The 20,791-nt window shown below is 42.7% G+C and overlaps 1 protein-coding gene and 1 long non-coding RNA gene across 2 annotated transcripts in view; one reads left to right on the forward strand and one right to left on the reverse strand.

Moving 5' to 3' along the window:
* Positions 1 to 2,745, reverse strand: part of LOC122237179 — a 30,653-nt gene extending 27,908 nt beyond the window's left edge. Inside the window, exon 1 of the long non-coding RNA XR_006215412.1 lies at positions 2,627 to 2,745. This is a non-coding gene — a long non-coding RNA (uncharacterized LOC122237179). The remainder of the gene's footprint in view (positions 1 to 2,626) is intronic.
* Positions 2,746 to 6,688: 3,943 nt separating this feature from the next.
* Positions 6,689 to 20,119, forward strand: WFDC8 (WAP four-disulfide core domain 8). The gene is made up of 7 exons (XM_042979663.1): positions 6,689 to 6,694; positions 6,838 to 6,929; positions 12,949 to 13,058; positions 15,322 to 15,462; positions 16,749 to 16,916; positions 18,860 to 19,000; positions 19,980 to 20,119. Exons 1-7 carry the CDS (start codon positions 6,689 to 6,691, stop codon positions 20,117 to 20,119), a joined length of 798 nt encoding a protein of 265 aa, XP_042835597.1.
* The last annotated feature ends 672 nt before the right edge of the window (positions 20,120 to 20,791 follow it).

Below are 20,791 nucleotides of genomic sequence, written 5' to 3' on the forward strand. Positions count from 1 at the left end.
AGGGAGGAAGAGGGGTCCCAGGGCAATTTCTCCTACCTGACAGCCCTCTTCCCTGAAACATTATATTATCAATCTCAATTCCTTGACAAATAAACTGTGGAAGTAATTCAGAAGCTCTGTCTCTTCTTCTATAATCCCAGGACCATTCACTGTCTCCACCTTTCCCTAAGCCCCCAAACCGTGTCTCCCAGTGCATTTCCCTGATTTCTCAACGTTTGGAAGTTTGTTCTTCTTAGCCAAGACTCCTGGACTCTCTTGGTTCACTGACTAACATACCTGGGGAAAACTGCTTATGTGTGGGATGTTCTTATGGTTACAGGAAACACCATCTCTCTGGGTTCCCCATACCTTGGTGCAGCCTTTCTTTCTTATTTCTGGCCTGTGATTCTAGCAGGTTCCCACAAGTGGCCTCCCTTTTAACTAATCCAGGGAAGTACAATCTTCCTTAAAGGTGGCAGCACCCATGGTCTACAATTGGAAAGAAATGCCATTGACCTCTCCAAGCTGTCCTCTCAGACAATGCCTCTTTTGTTATCATTATTTACTCAGTCACTTGGAATCTGGAGGAATTTTCTCAAATATAAATACTCCTAGAAAGAATAGGCAAGCTTTAGAGGGTTATAGAGCCTACACTGTGCTCAGGCTGTGGCAAGGGCCACTCCTCATGAGTGCAGGTGTGGCTAACTCTATCTTTTGGCAGATAGTCCAAAGAAGGGTTAAGTCTTATGATCCAAGCAAACAGAAACCAGGATGGGAAAAGGCAAGAAGGGATGAATGAGACAGAAGGGATGAATGAGACAATATAGAGGGGTTGCTACATGTCCGTGTCATGGTATCATTTTTCTGGAAGAAGAGATGCTTGGTCCTTGAGGGATAGAGAGGAATTGGGATAGCTCAGAAGGAAAGTTAGTTTTCCTCCATGATGGAATTAAATACAGACTGGGGGAAAAAGAATGAGAACTTGAAGGAAATAAAAGGCTGATATCCTACCTTCTACTATCCCAACACCAACAGATGAAGTTGCAGACAAGGTTGGGTTATCAATTTGGTATTAAGCTCTATGACCCTCGCATATTCTAATTTGCCAACTCTTCCTTTTGGGTCCCTGTTGTTATACCCATAAAACCTGCAGAGCACAAGTATTGTTTGCTAAAATTAACAAAGGAAAACGAACAGGCACAGACAGGTGGCTGAAACTACCATAGTCCACTCAGCAGGTTATTACAAATAGATATGTAGACTTCATTGTCTAAAAGCCCCTGTGCCAATTTCCTGAAATACATACAAGTTAAGGGCCAGAGATATACTTAAATAGGGGTTCTAGTAGGGAATAGGGTTGGGAGGGGTGCTTTGCAGAAAGAGTATTAGCTGAGATGGATGAAGGAGGACAGGTCTGTGGTTTTCTTCTGGACTAGCAGGGGGTGACTGCCTTAGGACAAAACCAGTGAACTGTTTCCTGCTAAGAAATTAGCATAAAAAAGGGGTTGAGAAAAACTCTGGAACCACCAAGCAATAGGACACTCTTAACCTGCAGGTGCATTAAGGAACATGATGAGCTTTTGCTTGTGGGTGTCTCACTTCAAAGCCCAGAGCTAACCTACTCTGAAAGCAGAAGCGGGAGGTGATTTGTATCCAAAATGTTGCTGGACAATCCTCAAGGAATGGTATTTTGCTTTCCTGGAAGGATCTCAAGGTCCCAAGTAAACTGGTCTGCCATTGCCAGAAGCATTATGGACCAAGAGACAATTTGAACATACTTCCCAGTAACTTATAGAATAGGAAGAAAAAACAAAACAAAATACAGCAAACCCAGTAACGATCTAAAAGATTTGAACAACACAAATAATAAATGACTAATGTCTATCAAAAAGAATTCAGAATTACTGTGGAACATACATTCTTAACAAGAGCAAATGGAACATTTTTTTTTTTTTAATTCTCAACAAATGTCAAGAAATTGAAATCAAACTGACCACGGTGGAATTAAGCTAGAAATAAATAAACTAAAATGGCTAGAAAGATTTTACATATGATTAAAAATTAAGCAAAGCAATTCTGAGGGATCGTGGGTCAAAATGAAATCATGATAGAAAATAGAAAATATTTTGAACCAAAAATGAAAATATGACATTTCAAAACATATGCATACAGAGGGATGTTCACCAAATGACAACATATGAGACCCCAGCCTCTGTCCCACAACAAAGATCAACAATTACACAGGTGTAATTGGGCAAGCTCTGGAGTCCACGTAGAAACTTCAGCAAAATGGAACATACACCTGAGAATAATTGCATACGAAGAGAAGAAAGGGCAGCTACATTCGCCTGCATCATCCCATCCCTGCACGCTCCATGCCAAAGGGAAGTCTCCCATTAAAGTCCCCTCACCATGGAAGGAGAGAGCAGGGTGGGTCAGTGCCCCACCAGCTTTCCGGGGTATCACACAAAGGGTGGGCTTCTGTTTCACCCCACACAGACCAACTAAGCTGAAACATATAGAGACAAGTACTAACAGGAAATAAAAACAGTAGCAGCCACACAGTGGCATTGATTGTGGCAAACAGTGACCTGCTCTAATGTACAGCATGTTGATTATAGTCAATAATAGTGTAGTGCATACTTACAAGCTGCTGAGTCAATCTTACATGTTCATCACAAGCTTTTTGAGTCTATAGGCTTGTGTCTTCCAACATCCTTGGAAATTTCAAGTCATTATTTCCTCAAATGTTTTTTCAGCCTTGTACCGTTCTCTTCTCTTTCCATGACTGTGACAGATGTCAGGACTTTGGTTATTGTCCCTGAGGCTCTGTGTATCTTTTTTAAGTATATTTTTTGTTGCTGTTGTTCAAATTAGATAATTTCCATGGGTCAGTCTTCAAGGTCACTGCTCCTCTTTCTGTCATGTGCATTCTGATAGCAAGCCAATCCAGTGAGTGTTTAATTTCAGTTGTTATGTTCTTACCAAATTTCCTTTTCCTTCTTCTTTATGTCTTCTGTTTCTTTGCCAAGACATTCTATTTTTCCATCAGTTTCAAGGGTGTTCATGATAACTTGCTTCAGAATTGTTATATGGGCACCTGGGTGCTCAGTTGGTTAAGCATCCAACTCCGGCTCAGGTCATGACCTCACAGTTTGTGAGTTCGAGCCCTGTGTCAGGCTCTGTGTTAACAGCTCACAGCCTGGAGCCTGCTTCAGGTTCTGTGTCTCCTTCTCTCTGCCCCTCCCCAGCTCACACTCTGTCTCTCTGTCTCTCTCTCTCTCTCACAAAAATAAATATTAAAAAAAAAAGAATTGTTATAATAGTTGCTTTAACAACTTTGAAAGATAATTCCAACATGTATTTCATCTCAAAACTGAAGTCTGTTGGTAGCTTTTTGCCATAGGTTGATATTTTGCCATAGGAGTTGATGTTTTCCTTTTCCTTCATAGGCTACATAATTTTGGATTATATCCTGGACATTATGAAACTTACAAGACTCTAGGTCTTGCTTACACCGAATGGAGAAGGTTGATACTGTGTTTTGAAAAGTAGTTTAAATGATTAGGTTCAGGCTGAAAAGTTCAATCTGTCTTGGGTGGGTTGTGTTCCAATGTCAGTTTAGCTTTTCAAAGCCTCTGTTTGCAGTTCATTTGGTGCCTCCTTGCATATGCACCACCAAGTGACTAGTCTGGGACCTAGGTCATGGTGTATCTGTTAGTTCATTTCTCGATGCATGTCAGCATGCACAGCTTGGAGGTGAACCCAGGAATAACCCAGTTGCTTTCTCAACTCCTTCCCTTGGTGATCTCCCCTGTTTCTCCCCAGAAACAGACTTCTGTTTCCCCAAGTCTCCAAACAACTTAGGCTTTGTTTACCCTGCATTGCCAGGCCCTTCCGCAACTTCAGCTCCATATCCAGAGCCAAGTGGCGGAGAACAAACCAAAGAGAGAAAAGAGAAACAAGGACAACAGGGGTCCACCGACTCTCTTAGAATTACAGTTGACCCCCTGGATGGCTTGGTCAGTGAAGGGTCCGACTTTGGCTTAGGTCATGATATCATCGCTCTTGGGTTCAAGCCCTGCATCGGGCTCTGTGTTGACAGCTCAGAACCTGGAGCCTGCTTCAGATTCTGTGTCTCCCCCTCTCTCTACCCCACCACCACTTGTGCTCTGTCTCTCAAAAATGAATAAACGTGAAAAAATAAAAAATAAAAAAAAGAATTACAGCTGACCCAACGGAGGAAGATTTCACTTCTCTCAGAGTTTTGGCTCCTTCCAATCTTATTCCAGCTGCTGCCCATCACTACTAGAGATTTTGTTAGGGACTGGGAAGCAGAAGAATTTAAGAGGCACCTGGCTGGCTCAGTTGGTAGAAAGTATGACTCTTGATCTTGAGGTTGTGAGTTCAAGCCCCATGTCGGGTGTAGAGATTACTTAAAAATAAAATCTAAAAAAAAAAAAAAAAAATCACCAGAATATTGAAAAAGTACCAAGTAGAATATCTAGAAACACAACATATACCTGAAGTAAAAAGCAAAAAGAAAGAGATTGATTCACCGAGGATTACTCAAGAGTAGCACCAGAAGCATAGAGAGAGTAGAAATAAATTTTTAGGGGTGCTTGGGTGACTCAGTTGGTTAAGTGTCTGACTTCAGCTCAGGTCATGATCTCACAGTTTGTGAGTTCAAGGCCCGTGTTGGGCTCTGTGTTGACAGCTCAGTACCTGGAGCCTGCTTGGTATTCTGTGTCTCCCTCTCTCTCTGTGCCCCTCCCTTGCTCATACTCTGTCTCTCTCTCTCAAAAACAAATAAACATTTAAAAAAATTTTTTCAACATGCTGGCTTAAAGCAATTAATCTAGTTCTGAATACCCTTTGGAACCTTCTTTGTATTTAAAAAAAATCTGTAAGCTTTTATTGAGGTACATTGATGTGTAAACATTGTGTATATTGAAGGTGGGTATAATAAATTTTGATATAGGTACATATTGTGAAATGATCAACATAATCAAGCTAGTTAGCATATTTATCACCTCAAATAGTACCCCCCCGCCTTTTTATGTGTGGTGAGAACACTTAAGGCCTACTCCCTTAGAAAATTTCAAGTACACAACACAGTATTATTAATTATAGTCACCATGCTATCCATTGGATCCCCAGAACTTACCCATCTTTCAACAGAAGGCTTGTCCCCTTAGACATCCCCTAGTCTCTGGCAACCACTATTCTACTCTCTGCTGCTATGAGTTCCACTTTTTGAGGTCTTGCAGTAGTTGCCTTTCTGTGTCTGGCTTCTTTCACTTAGCATAATATCCTCCAGATTCATCCATGTTGTTGCAAATGGCAGGATTTTTTTTAAAGGCTGAATCATATTCATGTATATCACATTTTCTTTATCCATTCATCCATCCATGGACACTTAGATGGTTTCCATATCTTGGCTATTGTGAATAATGGTACAGTGAACATGGGGGTGCAGATATCTCTTCAGTATTGCTTTCATTTCCTTTGGATATAGTATACCCAGAAGTGGGATTGCTTGATCATATAGTAGTTTTGTTTCTTATTTTTTTGAGGAACCTCCAGACTGTTTTCCACAGTGGCTGCACCAATTTAAATTTCCACCGAACACACACAAGACTCCTCATTCTCCACATCCTTGCCAACACTTGTTATCTTATGACTTTTGGATGATAGGCATTCTAAGAAGACACGAGGTGATATCTCATTGTAGTTTTGGTGTTTACTTCCCTGATGATTAGTGGTGTTGACATCTTTTCATATGTGGTTGGTAATTTGTATGTTTTCTTTTGAGAAAAGTCCACTCAAGTCCTTTGTTCATTTATTAATCAGGTTATTTGTTTTCTTGTTATTGAGTTGTTTGACAAACACACAAAACCAATTTGCAAATACAGAATCTGCAAATAATAAGGATAGATAATAGAAAACTCAAAATAAGATTGTAGAAATGAACCCACATGTCATTAAATCCCATAAATATCAATGAATAGGTAAAGATTGTAGATTTTTAAATGTAGATTTTTTAAATGTAGATTTACACTGTTTCAAAAATGAAACACAAGTGCATGGAAAGGTTGAAGCAAACTGAGGGGGAAAAGTCGAGGCAAATGCAAACAAAAAAAGAGATGGTATAGTTAGATCGATATCAGGAAATCCAGAACCGTAAGACGAATTTATTCTCAGGATAGAGGAGGAGTCACTGTATAACGATAAAAGATTCCATTCACCAGGAATGTTTGCATTTACCTAAATCAATAGAATCAAGATCTATTAAACAAACACCGATGCAATTGCAGACATAAATTGAGAAATCTTTGTAGTGAGAGCCCTCCACACACCGTTCCGAATTATTGACAGTCAAAGAGACAAAAAATTCCAAAGATTTAAGATATTTAAACAACACACTGTGGAGATAGGCAGTGCTCTGCATGCCACACTTAGCGAGATTCAGTATCGGAATGTAGATCACTGGATAGGAGTTATGTAGAAGATCACATCTTGGGAGGAAGCATCTGCTTACTGTGCCCAAGCGTGGGACAGGGTGTATGAAGGAGATCCATGGAGCTAATTGTCCTCCTCAAGGTCTGCCAAGTGACTGAGGCAAAAGGCACATTGTTGGTTGAGTAGCCAAGCAGGAGACGTGCCGTGCCATTGAGAGGGGGAAGATGTGAGGAAGGAGCTCTCGGCCATGGACGTGGGACCTGAGGCTGGGTGTACTCCCGGCATGGGTTGGGAGTGGGGGGAGCGGTAGGGGGTTATGGGATGTGATAGAATCATAGTGAGGCCTTACCTGTAGTTTCTGGAAATGGTAACCTGGAAATTCAACTGTTCCCCTAGCTGCTGACCACCTGTGGACCTTTCGGTTGCAAAACGCTCCTCCATTCGCTGCAAAGAGCAACCTCTGCCATGTGGGGAAGCTGGGCAAAGAGGTAGGTTCGACGATGGGGTTCTGGGGAAGCTTCTGACTACCCAGGCTCAAGAAAGGAGGAGCCCACTGGGTTTGGAACATTGTCAAAGGGACAGCTGGGAAATAGGGAAAATATCCCCACCATCGTTTTAAGTGACTTAGAATCTTATGGTCCCAGAAATTCAAGCAAATTGCCTTAATCTCTTAAAATTTCTCACAGTTGCACCACTACGCACGTATTAGAACGACTAAAGTAAAACATCTGCGATCTTAAATGCTAGCAAGTAAGTGAGGCAAGCGGAGCTCTCCTGCACCACTAGTGGAGATGCAAGATGGCACAGACACTTTGCAAAACATTTTGGTGGCTTCTTGCAAACATATACTTATCACACAACCTAACAATCCTACCCCCTGGTACTTTCCCAAGAGACATGGCGACTTATGTTCATACAAAAACCTGTATGAAACTGTTTGTAGGGAGTTAATTCATAATCACCACAAACTGGAAACAACCCAAGTGCGCGTTAACTAGTGAATGGATAAACAACCGTGGTGCCTCCATACGATGAAACATAACTCAGCAACAAGAAGGTCCAGACAACACACAACAACATGAGGGAATCTCAAATGCATTATGAAAACATGTTGTGAACGTTAATATTTTAAACACTGCAACATAACTTTTATTTTATTTTAATTTTTGTTAATGTTTATTTATTTTTGAGACAGAGAGAGACAGAGCATGAACGGGGGAGGGGCAGAGAGAGAGGGAGACACAGAATCGGAAGCAGGCTTCAGGCTCTGAGCCATCAGCCCAGAGCCCGACGCGGGGCTCGAACTCACGGACCGCGAGATTGTGACCTGAGCCGAAGTCGGACGCTTAACCGACTGAGCCACCCAGGCGCCCCTGCAGCATAACTTTTAAAACAAATCCTTTGGAGCCAAAATACCATCCTAATTTGATACCCACAATCATCCACTTAAAAAGTATATGGGGGAGGGGCGCCTGGGTGGCTCAGCCGGTTAAGCGGCCGACTTCGGCTCAGGTCATGATCTCCCGATCCGTGGGTTCGAGCCCCGCGTCGGGCTCTGTGCTGACAGCTCAGAGCCTGGAGCCTGTTTCGGATTCTATGTCTCCCTCTCTCTGACCCTCCCCTGTTCATGCTCTGTCTCTCCCTGTCTCAAAAATAAATAAAACATTAAAAAATTAAAAAATATATATATATATATGGGGGAGGGGAAGGGAAATAAAAGCTAGAGAGAGAGGGAGCCAAACTATAAGAGACTCTCAAAAACTGAGAATAAACTGAGGGTTGATGGGGGGTGGGAGGGAGGGGAAAGTGGGTGACGGGTATTGAGGAGGGCAACTGTTGGGATGAGCACTGGGTGTTGTATGGAAACCAATTTGACAATAAATTTCATATCAAATATATATATATATATATATATATATATATATATATATATATATACATATAATCTCCTGAAATCATTGTTGTACTATATGATAACTAATTTGGATGTAAATTTAAAAAAATAAAATTTAAAAAATTTAAAAAACAAAGAGGAAAAAAATATGGAAAGCATTTCTTTAAGAGTTGGACATTTCAAAACACTTCTCCTTCTCGTAGAACTCATATTTCCATTCTTATTGCCCCACAGACTCACAATCTAATGCAATATAATCTTATGCTCAAAAGCCTTTTAATCACGACCTTTTCATACTGCTATGCCATAAACACATGTATATAGATTAAAATGTAAAGTTTTCAATTCCTGGGACCATAAGACTCTAGGAATAAAATGTTTTCTTACGGACTGATTTTTCATTCCATTTGTTACTTCGATAACATTATAATAGTGACCATATAAGTAAATACATTGAAATTATCGATTGGCAAAATTTTACTGATAAACAAAATTCTATAGGTAATGAATCTCTTGGTGATATGTAAGTGCATGGGAACAAAAGGAGTTTTGTTATAGGTATGTCACGTGGTTCTTCAAACTTCCAGATCATTGCCCCCCAATCATGTAATATTCTATAATAAAAAACTATTTTTAATGATCTAATCTAAATATTCATATAAGCTTACTTAAATCCCCTTTCTATGTTTACAAGGCATAGAACTGGAAACCTTATACTTGAAAAGAATTTGTTTCCTAGGAATTAGGATACTGATCACAAATCACACGTGACTTTCTCCATTTCTGGAAAGTTTACCAAAAAGGCTTTACCAGTATTTACCAAATGATCAATAATGTTATTAATTAGACTTGTTACTCTTTTATGTAGACATATTGTTTAATCTGATACACTGTAAGCACTGGAAAGTTTGAATACTACTAGCTTCCATAGACCTTCCATAATATATATTTTATAAAATGCTTTTATCTTATTGCATGCTTTAAATACATTGTAAAGTTGGGGGAAGCAGCTAGTGGCTCAGTTAAGCATCCCACTCTTGATTCTCTCTCAGGCCATGGTCTCGTGGGATTGAGTCCCACGTCAGGCTCCAAGCTATAAGTGCAGAGCCTGTCTGGGATTCTCTCTGTCTCCTCTCTCTGCACCCCACCCCTGGCCCTCTCTCTCTCTCACTCTCTCTCTCTGTCTCTTAAAATAAACAAATAAGCATTACAAAAAATTTATGCCACAGATTTAACTCACTTTATTTATGGAAAATGTTAAACAAATCAACTAATTGGCAAAGTCAGTCCTCAATCGGCCAAATCAGGCCACTTTCTCCCACAATACAGCTGACTTCATTTTTCAATTGAAATTAATGTTTTCATACACATCCCTGTGGATATGTGCCATCACTCTTGGGATTTCTAACTCTAGAAGAGGGAGCTAAAGGCACAGTGACATACTATGACTTTGTCACCTGAGTGAAACAGGGTACCGACCAACCTCTTAGTATTTCCTACCCACACATTTTTGCTTTGCTCTTTGGGAAGCGTCCTCAGGAAAATGCACTCTCAAAGTGTTCCTTTGTTTGTAACTCAGTTTTTACACTTTGGACACATGCAAGAGATAGGTAAGGAGTATGGTCCCTACCCCTCCTTTTTTGGAAGCAGCACGGGGCTTTGTGCGAGACAGAGAAGGAGAAAGGCAGACTGCAGGCTCTTCCTCAGGCAGACCAACTTCAGGAAGAAGTAAATGCGGAATTTGAGAAGCAGGACATCATGTCCTTAAATCTGTCCGTGCCTGTGTACCCTCTGGAAAACCTTCCTGTGCCCTCAGGGGTACGTGTGCGCCAGCATGATCAGGACTGAGTTGAATCTCGTCATTTTCACATGGGTAGACTGACATAAGAGGAGCCCCAAATGGCATGGCTTCAAAGTCTCTTCGTTCCTGGTTCGTTGCTGTTGCTACAGCACCCTAGTGCCCATGCCTCCCACGTCTGTCCCGCTGCCTAGGGCCACTGGGCAAGTCCCCCACACGCATTTGCTCATTCCCCATAGGACCCATGTTTTGTAGTCTCTTGCCCAAACAGATCCTCCTCAAATCAAAATGAATCCACTGTCTTAAAGTTGCCAGATTTAGGGGCGCCTGGGTGGCTCGGTTGGTTAATCGTCCGACTTGGGCCCAGGTCATGATCTCACGGTCCGTGAGTTCGAGCCCCGCGTCGGGCTCTGTGCTGACAGCCAGAGCCTGGAGCCTGTTTCAGATTCTGTGTCTCCCTCTCTCTCTGATCCTCCCCCATTCATGCTCTGTCTCTCTCTGTCTCAAAAATAAGTAAACTTAAAAAAAAATTAAAAAAAAATAAAGTTGCCAGATTTAGCAAATAACAATATAAGCTGACCGACTAAATTTGAATGATAAACACCAAATAATTTTTAGTGTAACGATGGTCCTTGTATTTCATGGGATATACTTCAATGAAAAATTCTAACCGGACGTGCTGTATTATATTTGGCAACCTTTGGTCTGCATCTCGCCCTGCACGCCCCCCCCCCCCCCACCCATCCCCGGGATGCTCTGATTCCTACTAACTGACTACAGGCTAATCTAACCAATGAATTCCGAAGACTGGGTTAACAGGTGTAAGACTTCACACCAAAAGGGTGATTTGATTACGAGAATTTAAGGCACCCGAGGGCCTTGGCTAATCTTTTGGGGGAATAAAAGCAATGATATACACAGTGTTACAGGACACTCAAAAGCTGAAAAGGTAATAACTTTTTTTTTCATTCAGTGAATTATTTTTTTATTGACTAAAATATATTAAGCACTATATGCCAGTCACCATGCTTTCCACATACTTCAATTTGTTCTAATGTGTATGAAGTAGTTGTGTTACTATTTCCTTTAAAGAAAACCAAGGCTTGGGGGAGCATGGCTGGTTTGGTCAGCAGAATGAGCGACTCTTGATTTCAGGCTTGTGAGTTCAAGCCCAGCATTGGGTGAGACTTAAAAATAAAATCAATAAAGAAAGAAAGAAAGAGAGAGAGAGAGAGAGAGAGAGAGAGAGAGAGAGAGAAAGAGAAAGAAAGAGAGAAAGAAAGAAAAAGAAAGAAAGAAAGAAAGAAAGAAAGAAAGAAAGAAAGAAAGAAAGAAAGGTAAAACTGAGGCTCAGTGAGGTTCAGTGGCTGAGCCAAGGCCACATAGCTGGCAAGTGGGGGATCCACAGTGTGAACTCGGGTCCAACCTCCAGCACTGCTTTTGACCACTCCATACCACTCAGGAGGAATCTCACACAATCTCATCTAACTCTCACAGTGACAACAAAGCTGCCAGGTAGGTGTATCATTTCCATTTCCTTGATGAGGAAACTGAGGATCCGCATACAGCTACACTTGTAAGTTACCAAGCCAGGACCAAAAACCAGTTGTCACTGAGTTTGGGGCCATAATTGCCATTCCGAACAGTCCAGGCATTGCTGTAACATTCAGAGAGGATACAGGATTAGAATTCTGGTGGCGGGGGTGGGAAACGATAAATTGCTACAAGTCTTTCCTCTTAGGCAGCCACATAATATGGTTCAGGAGATCTGAAAAGGACTCCTGGCAAGGTCTGAAGTTCCACCAATAATATAGGTGCATTCTGGGCATAATGACGTTCTCTGTCTCTCTCTTTCTCTCTTCCTGTCTGCCTCCCTCCTCTCTTGCTGTTTTCAAATTGCATTTATGTATTTATTAATTTAATGTGTTTAAGTTTATTTATTTTCAGAGAGACAGAGAGAGAGAAAGAGTGAGCACCCACGAGTGGGGGAGGGGCAGAGAGGCGGGGAGAGGGAGAATCCCAAGCAGGATACTCTCCACAGACAGCGGGGGACCAATCTCACAAACAGTGAAATCAGGACCTGAGCCAAAATCAAGAGTCAGATGCTCAACCAACTAAGCCAGACAAGTGCCCCTCAAAACGCGTCTTAGTTTGAGAGGTAACACTGTATGGCCTTCTCAGTTCTTCACATCACAAAATGAAACAGTACATAAGGACCAGGAAGAGACATATGGAAATGGGATTGAGTGGGGGGGGGGGTCGTCTATTTATGAGGTGCTCTAGGAGTATCAGAAGCTAGGCTTGGATAACAACAGAAAGGAAATGAGGGATCCTTTGGTTAACCCTCGGTCATCTGGGACCTTCTTGCTCCTGGACCCAATGGGACATCTCAGGCCCTCCTGAAAGTCTCCTACCATCAGTGTCTTGCCATCAGTGGAGCAAGAAAACGGTGTTCTCTCGTGTCTGGGGTTGCCCTGGGAATGACAGTGGGCAGACCAGCCCTGCAACTGTTCCAGACAAATCCCTGTGATCACTGATATGTGACCTCTCATGTAGGAGTGACACAATGGGCGAGGGTCCCGGTGGGACATGGCCCAGTGCCGGGACAGAGTGTGGGGCCAACAGGAGGGTCCTGGGCTTGAAGGGCCTGCCGTACTCTCCACGTGACCTCAGACAACCCCCTTCCCCACCGTGTATCTTGATTTCCTCATCTGTGAACTGAGGGAAGTGTGGACCATCTGCATGGCTCTCAGCACACCCTCTGTATCTCTGTCTGGCTTGTGCCTAATCCCCCACCTCTTGTCACCCCACACAGGCACCTTCCTGTCCACAGTTCCACCTTCTCCCCAAGGAATGTAGTGCTCCTGCTGCTTCTCTCTCTCTCTTTGGAGGAGACATCTTCATCGCCAATGAAAAGAGTCAAAGGTGGGTCGAGGGAAGCTACGGCTGCCCCTTCTTCAGGAGGCCTTCCTGGGACTGAGGGTCAGACAGCAGGCAAGGACTCACGTCGGATGAAGGAACTTCTACTGTGGCTTCAGAGGACTAGCCCTGCTCACCCACCCTGGGACCTTTGAATCCTTCTCTGACTGGAGCCCCCAAATTATTTCCTTAACTTTGCCTCATTTGTATCTTTTCCAAGTTAATTTTTTGGAGGTGAATCAGACACTGGGGAGGACCTGAGGTGAGAGGACAGTGAGGAGGAGGTGGCACAAGTGGAAGAGAGACATGAGCGGAGGTCGGGAGCTGTCTTGGAAGTGGTGGCCAAGAGGGGAAGCCATGGGACTTGGAGAGAGATTAGGAGGAGGAACTGACCCGAGTCCATGTCTGACAGGATGCTGGGGTGACAGAGAGGGAGGAGTGAATCTCAGGGTTCTCTCGATAGCCTGGGGGCATATTGATGCCAATATAAAGATGGGAGCAGAGAGAAGGAGGCACTGCTAAGGCATAGGGAGATGCTAGTTCAGTTTTGTCCATGTGGGAAAAGAGGTCTTATGAGATGCCCAGGTGTATGTTGCCAGGTGCTTGGATATGTGTCTTAGCTGGGAAGTGGGGATAGGTCAGGAGGGAGGCATAGGAACCACAGATAGCATCGTGGGAATGGATGTGGTCTGTGGGAAGTATGTGTCAAGTAATGACAGCAGAGAGCAAGACCCAAACTTTGGGGAGCATTCCCAGTAGCTGCAGAGGAATCCCCAGTTTGTGTGCTTCAGGGGAGACCACATGGACAAGCTAAGTGGCTGGAGAAGGCTGGCTGGGAGGGAGGAGGATTCTAAGTGGGAGCTGAAGCTGACAGAGGGGGAAGGAGCTGAAGTGTAGAACCCAAAAAAGGTTTAATGCCCCCAGAAGCAGGAGAGAGGTGGGCCTGGGTAAAGTCAACACTAGTGAGGAGACATTTGTCTCTGGCTGTGTAACGCACTACCTGTAGTTCAGAGGTCTGGTGTGGTGCGTCTGGCTCAGGTTCTGTCTCTGTTCGGGCTGTCACCAGGCTGACATCCAGGTGTCAGCCAGAGCTGCAGTTTCCATCTGGGACCCAGGGTCCTCGTCCATGCTTACTAGCTGTAGCATTTGCACTACTGAGGTCGCTTCCAGAGGCCACCCTTAGTCCAGGGCAATTAGCTTCTTCCATCCTCAAAGCTACTGATAGCCTGTTGGATTCCTCTCACCCTTCGAATCTCTCTTACCTCTTCTCTGTTAATCAGGGGAAAACCCCTCCTTTTTAAAGGACTCGACAGCTTCGGTCTGGCCCACTCAGATAATCTCTGTATTTTAAGGTCAATTAACTTGGGACTTTGCTCCCATCTATGAAATTTCTCCACAGCAGTACCTAAATTCATGTTTAATTCAATAACCAGAGGATGGGAATCTGGGGGGGTGCGACTTTAAGATTCTGCCTCCTACCGGGACGGATATGAGGCAGCCATGTTTAACCCTACAGAGGGAGGAAGCAATCCCATATCTGCCACGCTGTTCCCATGTGCCAGGTACTGTGGTGAGTGCATTACAGACATCATCTTCCTTAATGCTTATAAGCAGACTGTAAGGAAGAGATTGAAATTCTCATTTTATAGGTGGAAAGCTTAGGACTCAGAAGGAAGACTTTTTTCTCCAAGATAACTTAGCTAGTCGTGTTGGAGTCAGGCTCCCACGCCAGGTCTGTCTTATAGTGCTCCTCTCGCTGCACCATTCCTGCCCACTTTAAAGATAACTGTGAAGTTACATAGTGGAACTCAGGTTGTTCTTGAGCTCACAAGGAGTCGGGGGCCCAAATCGGGTATCGCGACCACAATATTCCTATTTCCATGATATTTACACCACTCCTCACTAATTTCCCTGTCAACTGAGATACTGGAGGCAGAGGGATTAGACATTAAAATATTAAGCTTTAAGAGGAGAGAGGAGTTCCCAGACTAAGGTAAGGCTCCTGGTCCCTATTTAACTCCCTGCTGTAGAATCTGAGATGCTTCCCTTCCCTTTCCTTCTTCCAGGAAACACAGTTTCCTGATTCAGATCAATCTGAATGAGCTACAAGTGGTGAGAGGCAGACCCAGCCCATAAGATAAGCAAAGCAAGCACTGAGGATGGAAGGTAGAGGAGAGGGCTGAGAGAATGTCACTATTCCCCTTTGCCATGGCGGGGGGGAGAGCTGAAACTCTCAAGGGATGTGAATGTGGACACTGTTCTCTTGCAGAGAAACCAGGAGTGTGCCCCCATGAGAGGATCACCTGTGAAACTAAAGTTCCAGATTGGTGCCAAACTGATGGGCACTGCGCGGAACAGATGAAGTGCTGCTCATTTGCCTGTGGGAAGAAGTGCATGGATCCACTCCAAGGTAGTGGCACCAGGGCTGAGGGCACAGGTGCCTTTTGAGGTGTCTTACTTCCTGCCCCGTCTAGAACTTGCTGAATGATTCCCTTGAATGGTAGGACAAAGAGGCCAGGGCTCATGATTTTCTCTTTTTCTAATTATATTCCAACCCTCAAGTACAAACAATGAGTCTAAGCATGGTGGATGGCAACTGGATAATATTGATGTTAGTCCTCTTGGTTCAACATTCAAGCATTCACAAATAACTAATACTTGTCGTATGCTTCCTATGTGTCAAGAGGCTATTGTTGCCACTGTGGTAAATGTAAACCCCAGTCAGCTTAGATGCTGGTCTTATTTTTGGACTCTTTGGCCTTCAAAGAGGTTTTCTGGTAACTCAAAGTATAGAGCATCTCATAAGAGGAAATTGTGCATTATAGATATAGATATCCATTTATTCACTCAAAAAATATCTACTGTTAGTGTCCTTTGGCCAAAGACCACCAGGAACACATATGTATTTGAACAAGTTGGATTTACTACTCATTGCAGTGAGGGAGAATGTTCACCATAGACAACCTGAGAGATCTCAGTAAGAAGCTGTTGGAAAGAATCTACTATGGGATTGAGGCTTTGACTGAGTAATTTGCAGGGGTGGATTTGGTCTATATGGGGTGTTGTCAGAAAGTGGGGCAATTTTATGATTATCTCATGTTATCTTATCTACAGAGAAGGGAGGCTAGACTGAGGATAAAGCCATAATGTAGAGAAACATAAATCACTCATAGATGTTGGGTATTCTGTGGCTTTCACAATTACTGTTTTTGGTCTCCCTTTATCATGGTCCCAGAGTGACCTTGTTTGATGTAGCTGTCTGGTGAGCTGGTTAATATCTGACAGGGGCACACCGTGGCTCAGCTGTGAGCTCTGATCAATTTCCAAACATGAGAGATTGTTTTTTTTTTTTCCTTCTTGATGTTTCATTCTATCTATGTGCCAGGCACTTTGTTAGGCACTTTGGATAGAGTCATTGAACAAGTCTTGTCCTCCCAAAGCTCAGGCAGTAGAGAAGAAAGATCAGCTCCAAAGCACCTCATATGCTTTTCACTATGTCTTTTGAAAGGTGTGAATGATGCTCAGAGATTCAATGCAACATAGAGTATTTGTAGTAGAGCTAGGCTAGAAATTTTATTGATGATGGTCTCCTAATCACTTGGATCTAATACCAAGAACTGCACAAAGGTGAGGGCCTGAACCCTTCTTTGTTTTTGCTACCCTTTATGTTCTTCCCTCTTTGTTTCCTGCCCTCAGAACCCTGCATGCTACCCTCAGAGCAAGGAAACTGTAACAGTAATATCATGCACTGGTATTTTGACAATAAACATCACCTCTGCAAACCCTTTACCTATGGAGGCTGCTATGGGAATGCTAACAACTTCATCAGCAAGGAACACTGCATAATGGCTTGCACATTAATTGGTAAGACTTATATGCCTGGCCATCTGAGGGCCTAGTGTAACTGGAAATAGTACATCAGAATATTCATATGCTCAGGCTTTAAGGTTAAAATGTTTTGTTCAACTCTTAGCTCAATCATTCACTGAACAGGTGGTCTTGGGTCAGTTTCCTGTTTCCATGAGCTTCAGTTTTCTTGTCTACAAAATGGGGGGGTCATGATAGTATTGACCTGATGGAGTTGTTGTGCCAGGAAACAGATAGTGCACATACCTGTTGAGTGTTACCTAAGTACTTACTCAAAAATGAAACATAAGCAGGTCAGCTCTGGTTTCCCAAGAAGTAGGGATAGAGCACGGAGTAGGTGAAGAATAGGGTGGAGTGAAGGTGAGGGCTGTGGATTAATTCCTTACTATAATGACCATTAGCATTAATGTTGGGAGAGAATGTCTTACAGAGCTTAAGTGACAAATGATGTAGATAAAAATCCCCCTTTTCCCACTTACTGCAAATTTCTTCACCTGTTTGAGTTTCAGTTCCCTCCCCCATAATACTGGAATAACAAAAGTCATTGCTGAGTTGTTGGTATGATTATATGTGATCAGGACACAAATATTTGACATGATGGCTGTTCAGTAGTGCCGGTTTGCTAAATGGTAATAATTGAGGTGGTGGCCGTTGATGTTCAAAATGCACAGCACTGTGTGACTTTACAAAGCAGCACTAGAACTTTGACCTCAGATTCTGCAATGCAGGCTGAAATGTATACCATCACCTCCATTTTACAGACAAGAAAACAGAGAGGTAAATTTAGTTGCCCAAGGATTCACAGTGGGTCAGGGGTAGATCTGAAATTTTAATTCTATAGGCCTAGTGAGCCTGAATGGCCAAGGCAACCTTGTGGCCTGACCCTTTGTGGGAGGCTGTAAGGAATTATGGCACTATAAACTAGACCTTGGCTCTCTCTCAGAAACCAGAAGAAGAGGCCAGGGAAATTGGTTTGAGCTGGTTTGGGGGAAATTTATGTTTAGACCTCAGAAAGAACCTAACAATAGTTTTGAGAGTCAAACACACCATGGTCTGTTAGAATCTGACCTGAGGAAGAAGAAGAAGGACGAGGAGGAGGAGGAAAAAGGGGAGAAGGAGGAGAAGAAGAAGAAGGAGAAAGAGAAGAAAGAGGAGGAGGAGGAAGATAAGCAGTAGGAGGAAGAAGAGGAAGAGGGAGGAGAAGGAGAACAGGAAGAGGAAGAAGAGGTAGAAAGAGAAGGAAAGAGAAGAAGAAGGTGGAGGGGAAGGAGAAAGGAAGCACCTCCTACCCTCATAGAATTTGCAATCAGATAAGGACAACAGAAAACATGAACAAAATTCTAAAGAATTCATTTCAATACCATCTCTACCCTAGTGACTCACACAGTTGTATCTCCAGCCTGAATCTGACTCCCAAACTCCAACTGCCTTGTCTTCTCCTCCATCAGGATCTCAAAAACATCTCACACTTCATTTGTTTGAGAACCACTCATCTTTGCTCTCCCATCTCAAACCTGCTCTGTCCATACTTCTCTCCAGCTTGGTTGAAAAAACAAAACAAAACAACACAAACTTCTAAGTAACTCTTGATGAATCAGCATTGCGCTTTCTCAATCCACATCCATTGCATCAGGAAATCATTTTAGATCTATCTTGAAAATAGATCCAGAATCTGACCACTTCTTACCACATCAACAGCTGCCACCCTGGTCTGGGGAGTCATCTTCTCACCTGGGGCTTCAAACACCCAGCCTTACTCTCTTTCTACTACATCCCATGAGATGGTGAGGCATTACATTCCTTCACAGCCTACCAGAGGTCATCAGGGTAGAGTGAACCAAGTGACAGAAAGAGATACTAGTTTGGAGGGGAAGGGAAAGCTGTTTAAAACAGTGAGATGGGCTGGGGTTTGAGAGAACTCACATCTGCTCTTGTTTTAGTCAAGAAAGGACATTGCCCACTCTTCCCTTTCAAGAACCGTATGGAATGTTCATCTCTGTGTAAGAGTGACATCGATTGCCCCCAAAGGGACAAATGTTGTGAATCCATGTGTGGCTTTGTTTGTGCCATGGCCTGGACAGGTGAGGACTGGGGGTATACCTCCCAAAGTCTCCGGGGCATATGCTAAGGATGTCATGTTGTCCCATGGAATAGGAGATACCCCTTCAGTTGACCTTAGGCGTCTCTTGGGAACTTTTCCTTTTTTAATGCCCAATCACTGCTCTTGTGTTGTCGTGCTGATCTCAGGAAAATTATTTGCTAGGCTTCAAAGACAATCATGCATAGTATCACTTCCTATTTTTCCCCATGAGAACTTATTTATTCTAAGTCTCATCTTCAATGGCTGACAGGTGACAATACCCACTTATTTGTACAGAAAAAAATGATAACCATTAGGTACATTCCTAATAAGCCCTTATGTCTGCACAGAACTTCAGAGCATGTAGAGCATATCCACATCCTGTAGGTGTGCTGGAGTAATGATTGGCAGCAAAATGTTGTTGGGGCAGAAGTGAACTCTGTAGTTTCTGAGGTTAGGTCTCACTCCTTCATGTAGTGCTGAGTTAGTATAGTCTTGTCCCAGAGATTGTTAGTGTTTTGAGGTACAGCACAGTATGGTGGAAGAAATCCAAGTCCTTTCAACTGACTTCAACTCTTCTACTCATTTTCATTATGGCCGTAGACAACTCATTTTCCCTACATGATCCTCAATTTGTACAGTTTATATTTAAAAAGGAAGTTCTGGGTGCTCTCCCATATTCCTTTTATCTCTGGTAATCTGGGATCAGATAACCCAAATAAATCCATTAGCTCTTTGAGGGCCAGCAGGAATCCTATCAGATTTTGTAACTCAGAGATGTCAAGCCTTTTTGATACTCCTCAAATTATTAGCCATAGAAAGTTGATACTCTGCCTTGTACAATCTATTGTTACTCTAGGGGGAAGGGTAAGAGACTTCATCAGAAGAAAGCCCTGTTTAGGGTTCCCCAAATCTCCCAACTTTGTCTGAAACTATAATCAAGTATTTCAAGATCAAGTGTCTTATTTTATCCCATAAAGCCAAATCAGGTTTCTGCCCACACAAGCCTGTGGTGTGTTCCACATTTGATAGACCCAAGTGCCTTCAGGATAATGATTGCCCAGTGTCACAGAAGTGCTGTTCACATTGTGGACTGAAGTGCCTGGAACCTCAAAAATGAATAGTAAGTGGAAACCTTGCCAAGCTGTCTTAAGAAGTATAACAATATTTTATTCCATTGATCTATGTGTCTGTTTTTGTGCCAGTACCATACTGTCTTGATGATTACAGCTTTGTAATACAGCTTGAAGTCTGGAACTGCGATGCCTCCAGCTTTGGTTTTCTTCAATAATACTTTGGATATTTGGGGTCTTTTCTTGTTCCATACAAATTTTAGAATTGTTTGTTCTACCTCTGTGAAGAATGCTGATGTTATTTTGATAGATATTGCATTGAATATGTTGATTGCTTTGGGTAGTATTGACAATTTAATAATATCTGTTCTTCCAACTCAAGAGCATGGAATGTTTTCCTATTTATTTTGCATCTTCAATTTCTTTCATAAGCTTTCTAGTTTTTCATGTATAGATCTTTTACCTCTTAGGTTTATTCCTAGGTATTTTATGGGTTTTGGTGCAACTGTAAATGGGATTGATTCCTAGATTTCTCTTTCTGCTGCTTCATTATTGGTGTATATAAATGCAACTGATTTTTGTGTGTTGATTTTATATCCTACAACTTTGCTGAATTCATGTAATCAGTTCTACCAGTTTTTTGGTGGAGTCTTTTGGGTTTTCCATGTTAGAGTATCATGTTGTCTGTGAAAAATGAAGGTTTGACTTCCTCCTTGCTA

Source organism: Panthera tigris, chromosome A3, assembly GCF_018350195.1.
Source record: "Panthera tigris isolate Pti1 chromosome A3, P.tigris_Pti1_mat1.1, whole genome shotgun sequence".
Lineage (NCBI taxonomy): Eukaryota > Metazoa > Chordata > Mammalia > Carnivora > Felidae > Panthera > Panthera tigris.

Coding starts and splice junctions, on each gene's coding strand:
- WFDC8 (XM_042979663.1), top strand. Junction 13,059..15,321: donor GCCAATGAAAAGAGTCAAAG/GTGGGTCGAGGG, acceptor GTTCTCTTGCAG/AGAAACCAGGAGTGTGCCCC. Junction 19,001..19,979: donor TTGTGCCATGGCCTGGACAG/GTGAGGACTGGG, acceptor TATCCCATAAAG/CCAAATCAGGTTTCTGCCCA.